General features: G+C 41.2%; 1 protein-coding gene across 2 annotated transcripts in view; it reads left to right on the top strand.

Moving 5' to 3' along the window:
• The window catches only part of CEP97 (centrosomal protein 97), a 57643-nt gene that overhangs the window by 30144 nt on the left and 13584 nt on the right, over positions 1–13915 (top strand). For both annotated transcript variants that reach the window (XM_060198445.1, XM_060198444.1), the window contains 3 exons: positions 1984–2148; positions 6779–6912; positions 7645–8413. In XM_060198445.1, coding sequence (XP_060054428.1) covers positions 1984–2148; positions 6779–6912; positions 7645–8413 — 1068 coding nt within the window. The remainder of the gene's footprint in view (positions 1–1983; positions 2149–6778; positions 6913–7644; positions 8414–13915) is intronic.

Raw genomic sequence — 13915 nt, 5'->3', positions numbered from 1 at the left:
AGAGTCTCTTTGTGTAACCATTATGCTATCTACCCCCCACCCAGGACTTAATGCTTGAGAGTCTACAACACCACCTCCTGTACCACTCATGTTTCTTAGATAGAATACTTCAATAGAGTAACTGCACTCACTGGTATGATTTGTGTAGACAATAATATTTCATTCTTGTCCTTTAATTTATCAATTTTTTTGTAATATGAGTTAGGGACCAGGATAGCATAATGGTTATGCAAAAAAACCTTTGTGTCTGAGTCTCCAAGGTCCCAGGTTCAATTTCCACAGTGACAATAAGCCAGAACTGAGTAGTTCTCTACTGAAAATAAGTTTAAAAAATTAAAATGGGGGGGGGGGGTAGATAGCATAATAGTTATGCAAACAGACTCTCATGCCTGAGTCTCCAAAGTCCCAGGTTCAATCCCCTGTACCACCATAAGCCAGAGCTGAACAGTGCACTGGTAAAATAAATAAATTAATTAAATAAAAAATTTTAAAATGTAAAAAAAAATTAAAATGATTAATTAGTAGCTCACTAGTATCCTCCAACTGTAACAAATTAACTCCACCCTTAACTGTCACGAATGATGAATTTTAATACAATCGACACATATACTTGATATTTATTTACTTATTATAAGGAGACAGAGAGTGGGGAGCAAGAGAATCAGAATATCACTCTGGACCATGCAGCACAACATAAGGATTGAATTTGGGGCCATGTGATTTTAAGCCAAACATTCTAGACGTTGTGCCACCTCTTAGGCCAATTATACCAGTTATTATTGATGTACTTAGGTACTTGAATTTGATGGAAGGAATAATCATTGCTTTTTTGAAAATAATTAAAAAATATTTTCAACTATTAGTGCAATTCTATAGAAGTGCCCCTCATCAAGAGAAAAGGTTTAAACATAGGCCAGGCAAGAGCATAATGGTAATGCAAAGAGAGTTTCGTGCCCGAGGCAACACGGGTTCCACTACCACCACCTAAGCCAAGAGTTCAGCAGTGCTTTGGTAAACAAACAAACATTATTAGAATAAAAAGTGATGAAAAATAAATTCTTACAAATGGGTGAATTAAAAAAAAATTTATATTTATTTATTTTCCCTTTTGATGTCCTTGTTGTTGTAGTTATTATTGTTGTTGTTATTGATGTCACCATTGTTGGATAGGACAGAGAGAAATGGAGAGAGGAGGGGAAGACAGAGAGGGGGAAAGAAAGATAGACACCTGTAGACCTGCTTCACCGCCTGTGAAGTGACTCCTCCGCAGGTGGGGAGCCAGGGACTTGAACCGGCATCCTTAAGCTGGTCCTTGTACTTTGCACCACCTGTGCTTAACCTGCTGTGCTACCGCCCGACTCTCTTGGGTGAATTTTTGTTAAGAAAAGCATCCAATAACACTAAAAAATTAGAAGGAAAATTATTATTGCTTAAAGATGTGTCTTTTGTGTTTGTGTGTGTGTGTATGCTACTTCAGTAGACTTTTTTTTTTCTTCTTTTAATTCCATATAGAGACAGAGAGGGAGAGAGAGACACACACAGAGGGGACAGAGAAGGAGAGATAGTACAGAATTACCCCACCATTCACAAAGCTTTCTCTGTGATTGAAGCTCCCAAGTTGTGTCAGGGGTTTGAATCTAAGTCAGGGACTCAGAGCTTAGTAAATGGTGCACTTTACCAGGTTAACTGTCTCCTGGCCTCAGAAATGTACCTTCTCATACTGATGATCTTATTCACATGTAGTATATAAAGAAACACAGCAACAGAGGACAAATGGCAAAGACTTGGGGGGGGGTGTCTAATAGAGGGAGGGATATTGGTACTTTGGTGATGGGCATAGTGTGTTAACAAATTTTGAAGAGGAGTGAAATTGCAGCCCTTAAACAAATACAAATACCATCTTGTAGAACAATGTTACCTAATAAAAAGTCCTACTCTGGACTCTGGTACTACCTCCTCCTCTTTTGTTTTCCCCAATTCCAGTTTGAAAGCTGAATGGCTGTACAGTCAAGGCAAAGGGAGAGCATATCGGCCTGGCCAGCACATCCAGCTTGTCCAGTATTTGGCCACAGTCTGTCCTCTCACTTCTACACTGGGTCTTCAAACAGCAGAGGATGCCAAACTAGAGAAGATTCTGAGCAAGCAGAGGTAAGCTCATTTATAAGCAACAGCGGATGAACACGTGTTTTTCCTGTGGGTTTAGGGGGCCTTACAGAAGTGCTTTCACCTACATTTCTCAGTACTCAGGCCTCTTTTCACTGCAGCAGACCTGTAGTGGAGCTGAGTCATTTGCTTTACAACTACATTGCTAACTCATCATTATTATTACTGTTATTTATTTATTTATTTTTATTAGAGTATTGCATAGCTCTGGCTTATGGTGGTACCAGGGATTGAACCTAGGACCTCTGAGCCTCAGGCATGAAAGTCTGTTTTGTAAACTGCTTATTATTTAAAATGTCTGATAATTACTATTTTTTTTAATCATTTATTTACCAGGTAAACTTACTTATTTATGAGAAAGAGAGAGAACCAGAGTATCATTCTGGCACATGTGATACTAGAGATTGAACTCAGAACTCCATGCTTGAGTGTATAGTGCCTTATCCACTCTGGGCCACTTTAATTATTTCTTGGGCTGTGAAAGCTATAGAGCCTAAAAAAGTGTTCTTTTTTTTTTCCTTCAAGATTTCTTTACTAACACAAGAGAGGGAGAGAGAGAGAATATTAGAGCATCACTCTGTCACATGCAATGCTGAGGATCAAACTCAAGCCCTCTTGATTCCATGTCTAAGTCACTGAACTACCTACTAGGGTGCTATTAGTTCTTTTTTTTTTTTTTTTTTGCCTCCAGGGTCATAGCTGGGGCTCACTGCCTGCACTAGGAATCTGTTGTTCCTGGCAGGCAGCTTTATTCCATTGTTGTTAGATAGGACAGAGAGAAATTGAGAGAGGAGGGTAAGACAGAGAGGCAGAGAGAAAAATAGACACCTGCCGACCTGCTTCACTGCTTATAAAGTGACATTCCCCCCCACCCCCCACAGGTGGGAAACAGGAGTTCGAACCAGGACCCTTGCTCCAGCCCTTGCCCTTTGCACTGACTCCCTGTTAGTTCTTTTAATGTAGGTATTTCATATGGGCTTTACAATACTGACTTAAGAAATTTAGGTAGGTATCCAGGAGGTGGCACAGTGGTTAAAGTGCTGGTCTCAAGCATGAGATCTTGAGTTGAGTCCCATGCATTGCATGTGCCAGAGTGATGATCTAGTTCTCTCTCCCCCCCCCTCCTTCCTTCTCTTTCTCATAAATAAATAAATAAAGTATTTTTACAAGTTTAGTTAGAAGTATATAGTAGTGACATCTTGTATCAGAGAACCAGTCTTTGTTTGCTTTTGAATATAAGCATATGAGGGTGTTTATTTGCAATTAAAAATAAATTTCTTGCTGGTTGGGCGGTAGCAAGTTAAGTGCACAAGGTGCAAAGCGCAAGGACCGGCGTAAGAATCCCATTTCGAGCCCCCAGCTCCCCACCTGCAGGGGAGGGTCGCTTCACTGGTGGTGAAGCAGGTCTGCAGGTGTCTATCTTTTTCTCCCCCTCTCTGTCTCCCCTCCTCTCTCAATTTCTCTCTGTCCTATCCAACAACATCAATAACAATAATAATAATGACAACAACAAGGGCAACAAAGTGGGAAAAATGGCCTCCAGGATCATTTGATTCATAGTGCTGGCACTGAACTCCAGCAATAACCCTGGAAACAAAAACAAATAAAATTCTTTCACCAAGCAAAAGATCCTGGAAGAAATGGATGATTTCCTAGATACCTACCAACTTCCAAAACTAAGTAAAGAGGAAGTAGATAACATGAACAGGCCCATCACAGCTAATGAAATTGAAACAATTATCAAAAGTCTCCCCAAAAATAACAGTCCTGGACCAGATGGTTTTACAAATGAATTCTATAAAACCTTCAAAGAACTAATACCTCTACTTTTAAAAGTCTTCCAGAAGATTGAAGACACTGGAATACTCCCTGCCAGCTTCTATGAAGCCATCATCACCCTGATACCAAAAGCAGACAGGGACACAACCAAAAATAAAACTACAGACCAATATCTCTGATGAACACAGATGCGAAAATATTGAACAAAATTCTAGCCAACCGGATACAACAGTATATCAAAAAGATTGTTCATCATGACCAAGTGGGGTTTATCCCAGGCATGCAAGGTTGGTTTAATATACGTAAATCAATGTGATCCACCACATCCACAAAAGCAAGACCAAAAACCACATGGTCATATCAACAGATGCAGAGAAAGCCTTTGACAAAATACAACATCCCTTTATGATCAAAACACTACAAAAAATGGGAATAGATGGAAAATTCCTGAAGATAGTGGAGTCTATATATAGCAAACCTACAGCCAACATCATACTCAATGGTGAAAAACTGGAAGCATTTCCCCTCAGATCAGGTACTAGACAGGGCTGCCCACTATCACCATTACTATTCAACATAGTGTTGGAAGTTCTTGCCATAGCAATCAGGCAGGAGCAAGGAATTAAAGGGATACAGATAGGAAGAGAAGAAGTCAAACTCTCCCTATTTGCAGATGACATGATAGTATACATGGAAAAACCTAAGGAATCCAGCAAGAAGCTTTTGGAAATCATCAGGCAATACAATAAGGTGTCAGGCTATAAAATTAACATTCAGAAGTTAGTGGCATTCCTCTATGCAAACACTAAGTTAGAAGAAACTGAAATACAGAAATCAATTCCTTTTACTATAGCAACAAAAACAATAAAATATCTAGGAGTAAATCTAACCAAAGAAGTGAAAGACTTGTATACTGAAAATTATGAGTCACTACTCAAAGAAATTGAAAAAGACACAAAGAAGTGGAAAGATATTCCATGTTCATGGGTTGGAAGAATTAGCATCATCAAAATGAATATACTACCCAGAGCCATCTACAAATTTAATGCTATCCCCATCAAGATCCCAAGCATATTTTTTAGGAGAATAGAACAAATGCTACAATGTTTATCTGGAACCAGAAAAGATCTAGAATTGCCAAAACAATCTTGAGAAAAAAGAACAGAACCGGAGGCATCACACTCCCAGATCTCAAACTGTATTATAGGGCCATTGTCATCAAAACTGCTTGGTACTGAAACATGAATAGACACACTGACCAGTGGAATAGAATTGAGAGCCCAGAAGTGGGGCCCCACACCTATGGACATCTAATCTTTGACAAAGGGGCCCAGACTATTAAATGCAGAGTCTCTTCAACAAATGGTGTTGGAAACAACGGGTTGAAACATGCAGAAGAATGAAACTGAATCACTGTATTTCACCAAATAGAAAAGTAAATTCCAAGTGGATCAAGGACTTGGATATTAGACCACAAACTATCAAATACTTAGAGGAAAATATTGGCAGAACTCTTTTCCGCATAAATTTTAAAGACATTTTCAATGAAAGGAATCCAATTACAAAGAAGACTAAAGCAAGTATAAACCTATGGGACTACATCAAATTAAAAAGCTTCTGTACAGCAAAAGAAACCACTACCCAAACCAAGAGACCCCTCACAGAATGGGAGAAGATCTTTACGTGCCATACATCAGACAAGAGTTTAATAACCAACATATATAAAGAGCTTGCCAGACTCAACAACAAGACAACAAATAACCCCATCCAAAAATAGGGGGAGGACATGGACAGAATATTCACCACAGAAGAGATCCAAAAGGCTGAGAAACACATGAAAAAATGCTCCAAGTCTCTGATTGTCAGAGAAATGCAAATGAAGACAACAAGATACCACTTCACTACTGTGAGAATGTCATACATCAGAAAAGGTAACAGCAGCAAATGCTGGAGAGGGTTTGGGGACAAAGGAACCCTCCTACACTGCTGGTGGGAATGTCAGTTGGTCCAACCTCTGTGGAGAACAGTCTGGAGAACTCTCCGAAGGCTAGAAATGGACCTACCCTATGACCCTGAAATTCCTCTCCTGGGGATATATCCTAAGGAACCCAACACATCCATCCAAAAAGATCTGTGTACACATATGTTCTTGGCAGCACAATTTGTAATAGGCAAAACCTGGAATCAACCCAGGTGTCCAACAACAGATGAGTGGCTGAGCAAGTTGTGGTATATATACACAATGGAATACTACTCAGCTGTAAAAAAAATGGTGACTTCACCGTTTTTAGCCGATCTTGGATGGACCTTGAACAATTCATGTTGAGTGAAATAAGTCAGAAACAGAAGGATGAATATGGGATGATCTCACTCTCAGGCCAAAGTTGAAAAACAAGATCAGAAAAGAAAACACAAGTAGAACCTGAAATGGAATTGGCGTATTGCACCAAAGTAAAAGACTCTGGGGTGGGTGGGTGGGGAGATACAGGTCCATGACGGATGATAGAGGACCTAGTGGGGGTTGTATTGTTATATGGGAAACTGGGGAATGTTATGCATGTACAAACTATTGTATTTACTGTTGAATGTAAAACATTAATTCCCCAATAAAGAAATAAGAAGAAAATTTCTTGGACTGGAGAAATAGTGCCCCCCCCTCCAAGTTTATTATTATGTTTTTCTATCCAGAGAGACTTTGTAATTTGGTGATGACTAACGGTGTCTGTTTGGAACACTTATAAGCTTTTACCTTTTTGATATTGTTATGCCTAGGAAGCAAAAAAAAATGTTTTTTGTCTTGGCTTATGGAAAAATCACCTTTTGTATTTGTTTTTAGGTTTCACCAGAGGCAGCTGATGAACCAAAGCCAAAATGAAGAATTGTCTACTCTTGCTCCCACTGAAACCAGGACCCCTCCTGCATCTGAGCATTCAAGTCTTGTTCAGGATTGCCAGATAGTCCAGGAAACTGGTAAAAAATTAGTTGGTCTTTGATCCTTTATCCCCAATTCTTTGGGTCTATTCCACATCACAGAACAGTAAAAAATACATTATTGACATTTTTTTTATTATTAGTTTGTTAACTTAAGTGATTTTTTTCCACTGCTTCTGGAGGCATTTTTTTTCCCCACTTTTTTGAACAGGATAGAGAGAAGTTGTGAGAAGAGGGGAAGATATAGAGAGAGGGAGAGAAAGATATACGTCTATAGACCTGCTTTACCTCTTTACTCACCAAAAAAAAAAAAAAAAAAGTATATGTGTGATAATTAAGTATATGGGGGCTTCTTTCACAGTGTAACTTTAAATATCTTAAGACTCTTTTTTTTTTTTTTCTTTTCACCTCCAGGGTTATCACTGGGGCTTGGTGCCTGCACTACAAATCCATTGCTCTGGGAGGCCATTTTTTCCATTTTTGGATAGAACTGAAAAAATTGAGAGAGGAGGGAGAGAGAGAAAAATAGACACTTGTAGACCTGCTTCACCACTTGTGAAGCAACTGCCCTGTTGGGCGGTGGGGAGACGGACTGGGGGCTCGAACTGGCAGGTCCTTGTGCTTGTACTATGTGCACTTAACTTGGTGCACCACTGCCTGGCCCCTCTTAAGATTCTTTAGTGTTAATTATACCACAAATAAAACTGAAATTAAAAAGAAAACCTCCTTAAATACTTAGTGACTTAAATGATCCTCTTTTGCTTCTTTTAGAACCCATCATCCAAGTTAATTCTTGGGTCGGGATAAGCAGTAACGATGACCCACTATATGGTGTTAAGAATAACTTTTCAGCCTCTGTGCACGATAGAAGATATTCTCGAAATGACCTGCACCTAGAAGATATACAAACAGATGAGGACAAGTTAAACTGCAGTCTTCTTTCTTCAGAATCCACTTTTATGCCAGTTGCATCAGGGCTTTCTCCTGTATCACCTACAGTTGAGCTAAGATTACAAGGTATTAACTTGGGTCTAGAAGATGATATTGTTGCAGATGAATCTGTGAAAGGGCTGGAAAACCAAGACTTGGAAAAGGAAGAGGAAAAGGCTTTCTGGGCTGCGAAGGAGAATTCTGTTCAAATGATGAAAAGTGCCATTAGTACAGAGGTAATTGAGGAAGTTGAGCTGTTAGCTACTCCTGAGCCAATAGCAACTGTCTTGAAGGATGACACTCATGGTCTCACGCCTTTTCCTGAGTCAGTGGCACAGAGCATCTCTCATACACAGCCAGACACTGAAGAAACCATGTCTCAAAGAGCTTCAGAGAAGCTTCCCTGCAGGGTTTTAACCCAGAGTTCCAGTGCTTTGAGACAAGATAACGTTACCCTTCAGAAGTTGAACGAAGCAGCCACCAAGCTTCAAGCCTCTTGGCGGGGGTTTTATGCCAGGAACTACAATCCTCAAGCCAAAGATGTGCGTTATGAAATACGACTGCGCAGAATGCAAGAGCACATTATCTGCCTCACTGAGGAAATAAGAAGGTGGGTCCAGAGTCCTGGTTAGGCACTATTTTGTTGATTTGAGTGTGTCAGTACATTCATAGAGGGGAGGCAGAAACAAATATAGGTAAGGCAATAGGTTTGATAATAAAGGGAGGAGGCCCATTGAGCCTGAAAGAGGGCCTGCTGTCTGGTGCCCCAGAAATCCAGACTCCGCTACACCAGCTTTTGCATGAAGAGAAATTTGGTTCATTGCCATTTGAACTCACAAGAGGCCAGAGTCTGAACCTCTCTAAATCCAAAGAATGTTATCTTTCATGCAGATGGAAGTGGGGGTGGGGGTGGGGAGGAAAGCCAGGTGCTGGGTTTTGGGACAGTCAGAGAGGAGTTGCCGGCTTCCAAATCTTCCTACCTCTAGGGCTACGGCTTCTCAAACTTCAGAAGATAGATACTAACTATCCTGTCTTGCTTCCTGAGACTGTCCTTCTGTTTCCACACTTGTTTTTAGTATATTACCTGTTCAACCCAATTTTATTTTATTTTAATAGGCTATTATTTTTATTTATTTATTTTTCATTTAAGAAAGGATAAATTAACAAAACCATAGGGTAGGAGGGGTACAGCTCCACACAATTCCCACCACCCAATCTCCATATTCCATCCCCACCCCTGATACCTTTCCCATTCTCTATCCCTCTGGGAGCATGGACCCAGGGTTGTTGTGGGTTGCAGAAGGTGGAAGATCTGGCTTCTGTAATTGCTTCCCCGCTGAACATGGGCATTGACTGGTCGGTCCATACTCCCAGTCTGCCTCTCTCTTTCCCTAGTATGGTGGGTCTCTGGGGAAGCGGAGCTCCAGGCCACATTGGTGGGGTCTTCAGTCCAGGGAAGCCTGGCCGGCATCCTGATGGCATCTGGAACCTAGTGACTGAAAAGAGAGTTAACATACAAAGCCAAACAAATTGTTGAGCAATCATGGACACAAAGGTTGGACTAGTGGTGAGGAAGTGTTGGGGGGGTACTCACTGCAAACTCTAGTGTACTTCTGCTTTCAGGTATATATTTTGCACTAGTTTATGGATACGTGTGAACATATGCTCTCTCTCACAGAACCTGGTCTATATCTAGGTTTTGGGACTTTGTTAGAAGTGAACCACCGGGGATGGAATTAGAGATTACTATGAAAGGAAAGGTCTCTCCCGAGTAATGAAGCTGAAGGGTTGTCATTCCACACGTGAAGTCTCTGGACACAGTCTGAGCTGAAGTATGTTGAGGTGGCAATTGGTGCGTTAAGTTCAACCCAATTTTATCTGTCTCTGGTCAACTCCTCTCCCAGTGCCACATCAGATAGTCCAAGCCCACTCATTTTTTGAGCCTGGTTCTTTTGTCAGATGGATGCTTCCTTTTCTTTCTTCTTTTTTTGGCTCTTCCTTTCCTAAAGTGCCCGGCCTGATGGATGGACGCGTCTCCTCCGAATGCTTCTTTTTCAATAATATACACAGCATGGTTAGCACTTGAAAAGGAGGAAAGAGATGAAGGGTTTTTGTTTGTTTGTTTGTTTGTTGCCTCCAGGGTTATCGCTGGGGCTCGGTGCCTGCACCATGAATCCACTGCTCCTGGAGGCCTTTTTTTTTTTCCCCCTTTTGTTGCCCTTGTTGTGGTTATTATTGTTATTCTTGATGTCCTTCATTGTTGGATAGGACAGAGAGAAATGGAGAGAGGAGGGGAAAACGGAGAGAGAGAGACACCTGCAGACCTACTTCACCAGTTGTGAGGAGAACCCCCTGCAGGTGGGGACCCAGGGGGCTAGAAGCGGAATCCTTACGCTGGTCCTTGTGCTAGTCTTTGTGCTTTGTGCCATGTGTGATTAACCCGTTGCGCTACCACCCAATCCCCGGTAGTTTTTTTTTTTTTTTTAGCAATCTTTTAAAATATATATTTATTTTATTTATTAGTTTTTTGGATAGAGACAGAGAGAAGTTGAGGTGGAAGGGGGAGATTGAAGGAGAGAGAAAAAGAGAGACATCTGCAGGACTACTCTGCTATATGTGAAGCTTCCTCCCTACAAGTGGGGACCAGGGGCTTGAACCTGGGTCATTGCATTCTATCAGATGAGCCACTTACTGGCCCTATACAGGTTAGTTAGTTAATTAATTAATTAATTAATTTGCCTCCAGGGTTACGGCTGGGGCTCGGTGCCTGCACTATGAATCCACTGCTCCTGGAGGCCGTTTTCCCCATTTTGTTGCCATTGTTGTTGTTATTGTTTCCATTGCTGTTGGATAGGACAGAGAGAAATCAAGAGAGGAGGGTAAGACGGAGAGGGAGAGAGAAAGATAGGTGTCTACCTGCAGACCTGCTTTATTGCTTATGGAGCAATGCCCCCTGCAGGTGAGGAGCCAGGGGTTCGAACCAGGATCCTGAACTTTAGGCTTCATGCCATGTGTGCTTTATTTATTTATTTACCAGAGCACTGCTCAGCTCAGGTTTGTGGTAGTTTAAGGGATTGAATCTGGGACTTTGAAGCCTTAGGCATGAGAGTCTCTTTGCATAACCATTATGTTGTCTCCCTTGCCCTTTGTGAAGGTAATTAAAAAAAATGTGAGGTCTGAGTATTCCCTTTTTTATTTTTATTATTTTTTATATTTATTTTCCCTTTCGATGCCCTTGTTTTTCATTGTTGTAGTTATTATTGTTGTTGTTAGTGATGTCGTCGTTATTAGATAGGACAGAAAGAAATGGAGAGACGAGGGGAAGATAGAGGGGGAGAGAAAGACACTTGCAGACCTGCTTCACTGCCTGTGAAGTGACTTCCCCGCAGGTGGGGAGCCAGGGGCTCCAACCCGGATCCTTACACCGGTCCTTGTGAGTATTCCCTTTAAAGCAGCTCTCAGCTTTCCTGACTTAACTATGGTTAGCTTGGTTCAGGTCACAGTTTTTTCCCCCCACGTGACCAAAGTAGAGGGAGAGAGGAAAGGCCAAAGGAGCTGATAGAGGAGGGGATAATTATAATGATAGAGCTTAGAACTTAAGTGAGGTAGAAGGAAGATAGGTGGGATCACCAGATACAAGGTCTATGGGGAGATTGGATATTTAGATTGTTCAATGGGGTGCAAGTGAACTGAGAGAAGAGGAAGTAGTGATTTTTTGGGGGTGCTTGAAGAAGTAAATTTTGCAGGTAGTCAAAATGAGTAAGTCTAGAGTGTGAAAATGCGTGAAGATACATTCATGCTTATAGAGCATAGTGAATATTGATCAGAAATGATGACAGGAATGGGGCAGAAAGACGAATGGTGAGACTTCAGTGAATGGAGACAGGCTATGGGATACTTTCAAAAGTTTGGGCAAGGTTAGTGGGATAACCAGAGTTCTTGAAAGAGGAGGAAAAAAAAAAAATCACTTACCTATAAATGTAAATGGTAGTAAAAAGCTATTTTCTTTTTTGATCCTGGTGTATGAATGAGAAAAAAAGCTTGCAATGCCTTCAGGGGAGTTTGATTTGGTCAAGGAAAAGTTAGCAAAGAGGCTAAGTATATAGGGGAGTTTGCTAATTACATTCAGGAATCCTAGATGGCATGGGAGAAGGGAGCTAGACAAATTGGGGAATTGAGTAGAAGATAAAATAATGATACTAACAGTCTTGTGGAAGACAATAGGCAACTAAAGGAACTAAAGGCTTATTATAGATGTAAGTAGGGGCAGGAAGGCAGTGGACCAAAAAAAAAAAATCGTAATGATTGATGGAAAATGTTGCAGAAATTCATCCCCACACGTGAGACCTAGCCGGGTGAGGTGAAAAAGAAAGGAGATTTAATACACTGGTGGGTGAGAGAATTGAGTAATTCCAGCAGTTTCTCTGCACCTGTCATAGGAGTGACTTCCAGCTTTATAGGATTTTACAAGCATGTTTACATTTTAGTTACAAAGGGGACAGGACAAGATGGATTATTTCCCAAGAATGCAGACAAGGTGACTGTCTTATGATGACACAAAGCAGACAGAAAATCTTTGGGTCCTAAGGCCGGCTGAGATAAGGGTCTGGAATCTATTTGTTGGGGCCAAGCTGTGTTGCTCCCTACAGCCCTAATTGTCCTTATCTGAAAGCACCACTGTCTTAGGCCATCCTGGTTAGGAGTGCAGTGGAGGAAGGTGCAGCCGCAGCAACCTCTGATTGCTGTAAGGCCAGGACACAAGGGAAATATGAACAAAGATTATGACAAAGGGATATTCATCTATTCTCTACATCAAGGGAAATATGAACAGAGGTTATGACAAAGGGATATTCATCTATTCTCTACATCAAAAGCAATGAAAGGGGAGGTCTGAAACGATAGTAAGAATTTTTTGGTGGTATGGTGGGGACTGGAGCAAATAGGATCTGAAGTCTGATGGAATTACTGGGCTCTGGGAAAAGTCATGACACAGTTTTGCATAGAAAAACAGAAAAGGTGGGTGGGTGGGGAGAATACAGGTCCATGAAAGATGATGAATGACATAGTGGGGGTTGTATTGTCAAATGGGAATCTGGGGAATGTTATGCATGTACAAACTATTGTATTTACTGTTGAATGTAAAACATTAATTCCCCAATAAAGAAATTAAAAAAAAAAAAGAAAAACAGAAAAATGGGAGCCAGGTGGTAGCGCAGTGGGTTAAGCACACATGGTGCAAATTGCAAGGACCAGCGTAAGGATCCCGGTTCGAGCCCCTGGATCCCCACCTGCAGGGGAGTCGCTTCACAGGCTGTGAAGCAGGTCTGCAGGTGTCTGTCTTTCTCTCCCCCTCTCTATCTTCTCCTCCTCTCTCCATTTCTGTCTGTCCTATCCAACGATGACATCAGTGACAAAAACAACAATAACTACAACAAAAGGGACAATAAATAAATAAATACAATTCTTGAAAGAAAAACAAAAATAGGGGCCGGGTGGTGGCGCACCTGGTTGAGCGCACATGTTACAGTGCACAAGAACCTGGGTTCACATTTTGGAGAAGCTCATCAATAATATCAGAGCCTCAGTGCCAGGTGGTGGTGCACCTAGACGAGTGCAAATGTTATAGTGTGCAAGGACCTGGGTTTGAGCCCCTAGTCCCCACCACCTACATTAGGGAAACTGAGTGGTGAAGCAAGGCTGCAGGTCTCAATGAAGAAAAAAAAAAAAAAAAGAACCTGGGTTCAAGCCCCCCTGTCCCCACCTGCAGGGGGAAAGCTCTGCATATGGTGAAGCAGGGCTGCAAGTGTCTCTCTGTCTCTCTCCATCTCTATCTTCCCCTTCCTTCTTGATTTCTGTATGTCTAATAAATAAATAAATAATAAAAAAAATTAAAAAACAAAAATATGTCATGACTTTTCCAGTAGCCCAATACTTACGTTAGTCTCTTAGAAGAAGATATTTCAAGTTGTGGTCCTACTCCCTCACTGACAGCTTTCAGTAACCACGCTCCTTTGATGTGTTGGGGAAGTTGAAGTCAAATAGAGAAACATTTACATTTTGGTTTTTTGTAAGTGCCAGATACTTTGTAGAACCAATATAGTAAGTTCCAACT

Source organism: Erinaceus europaeus, chromosome 9 (assembly GCF_950295315.1).
Source record: "Erinaceus europaeus chromosome 9, mEriEur2.1, whole genome shotgun sequence".
Lineage (NCBI taxonomy): Eukaryota > Metazoa > Chordata > Mammalia > Eulipotyphla > Erinaceidae > Erinaceus > Erinaceus europaeus.
The sequence above is the reverse complement of the archived record's forward strand: the minus strand, read 5'-3'. Positions and strand labels throughout refer to the sequence as shown.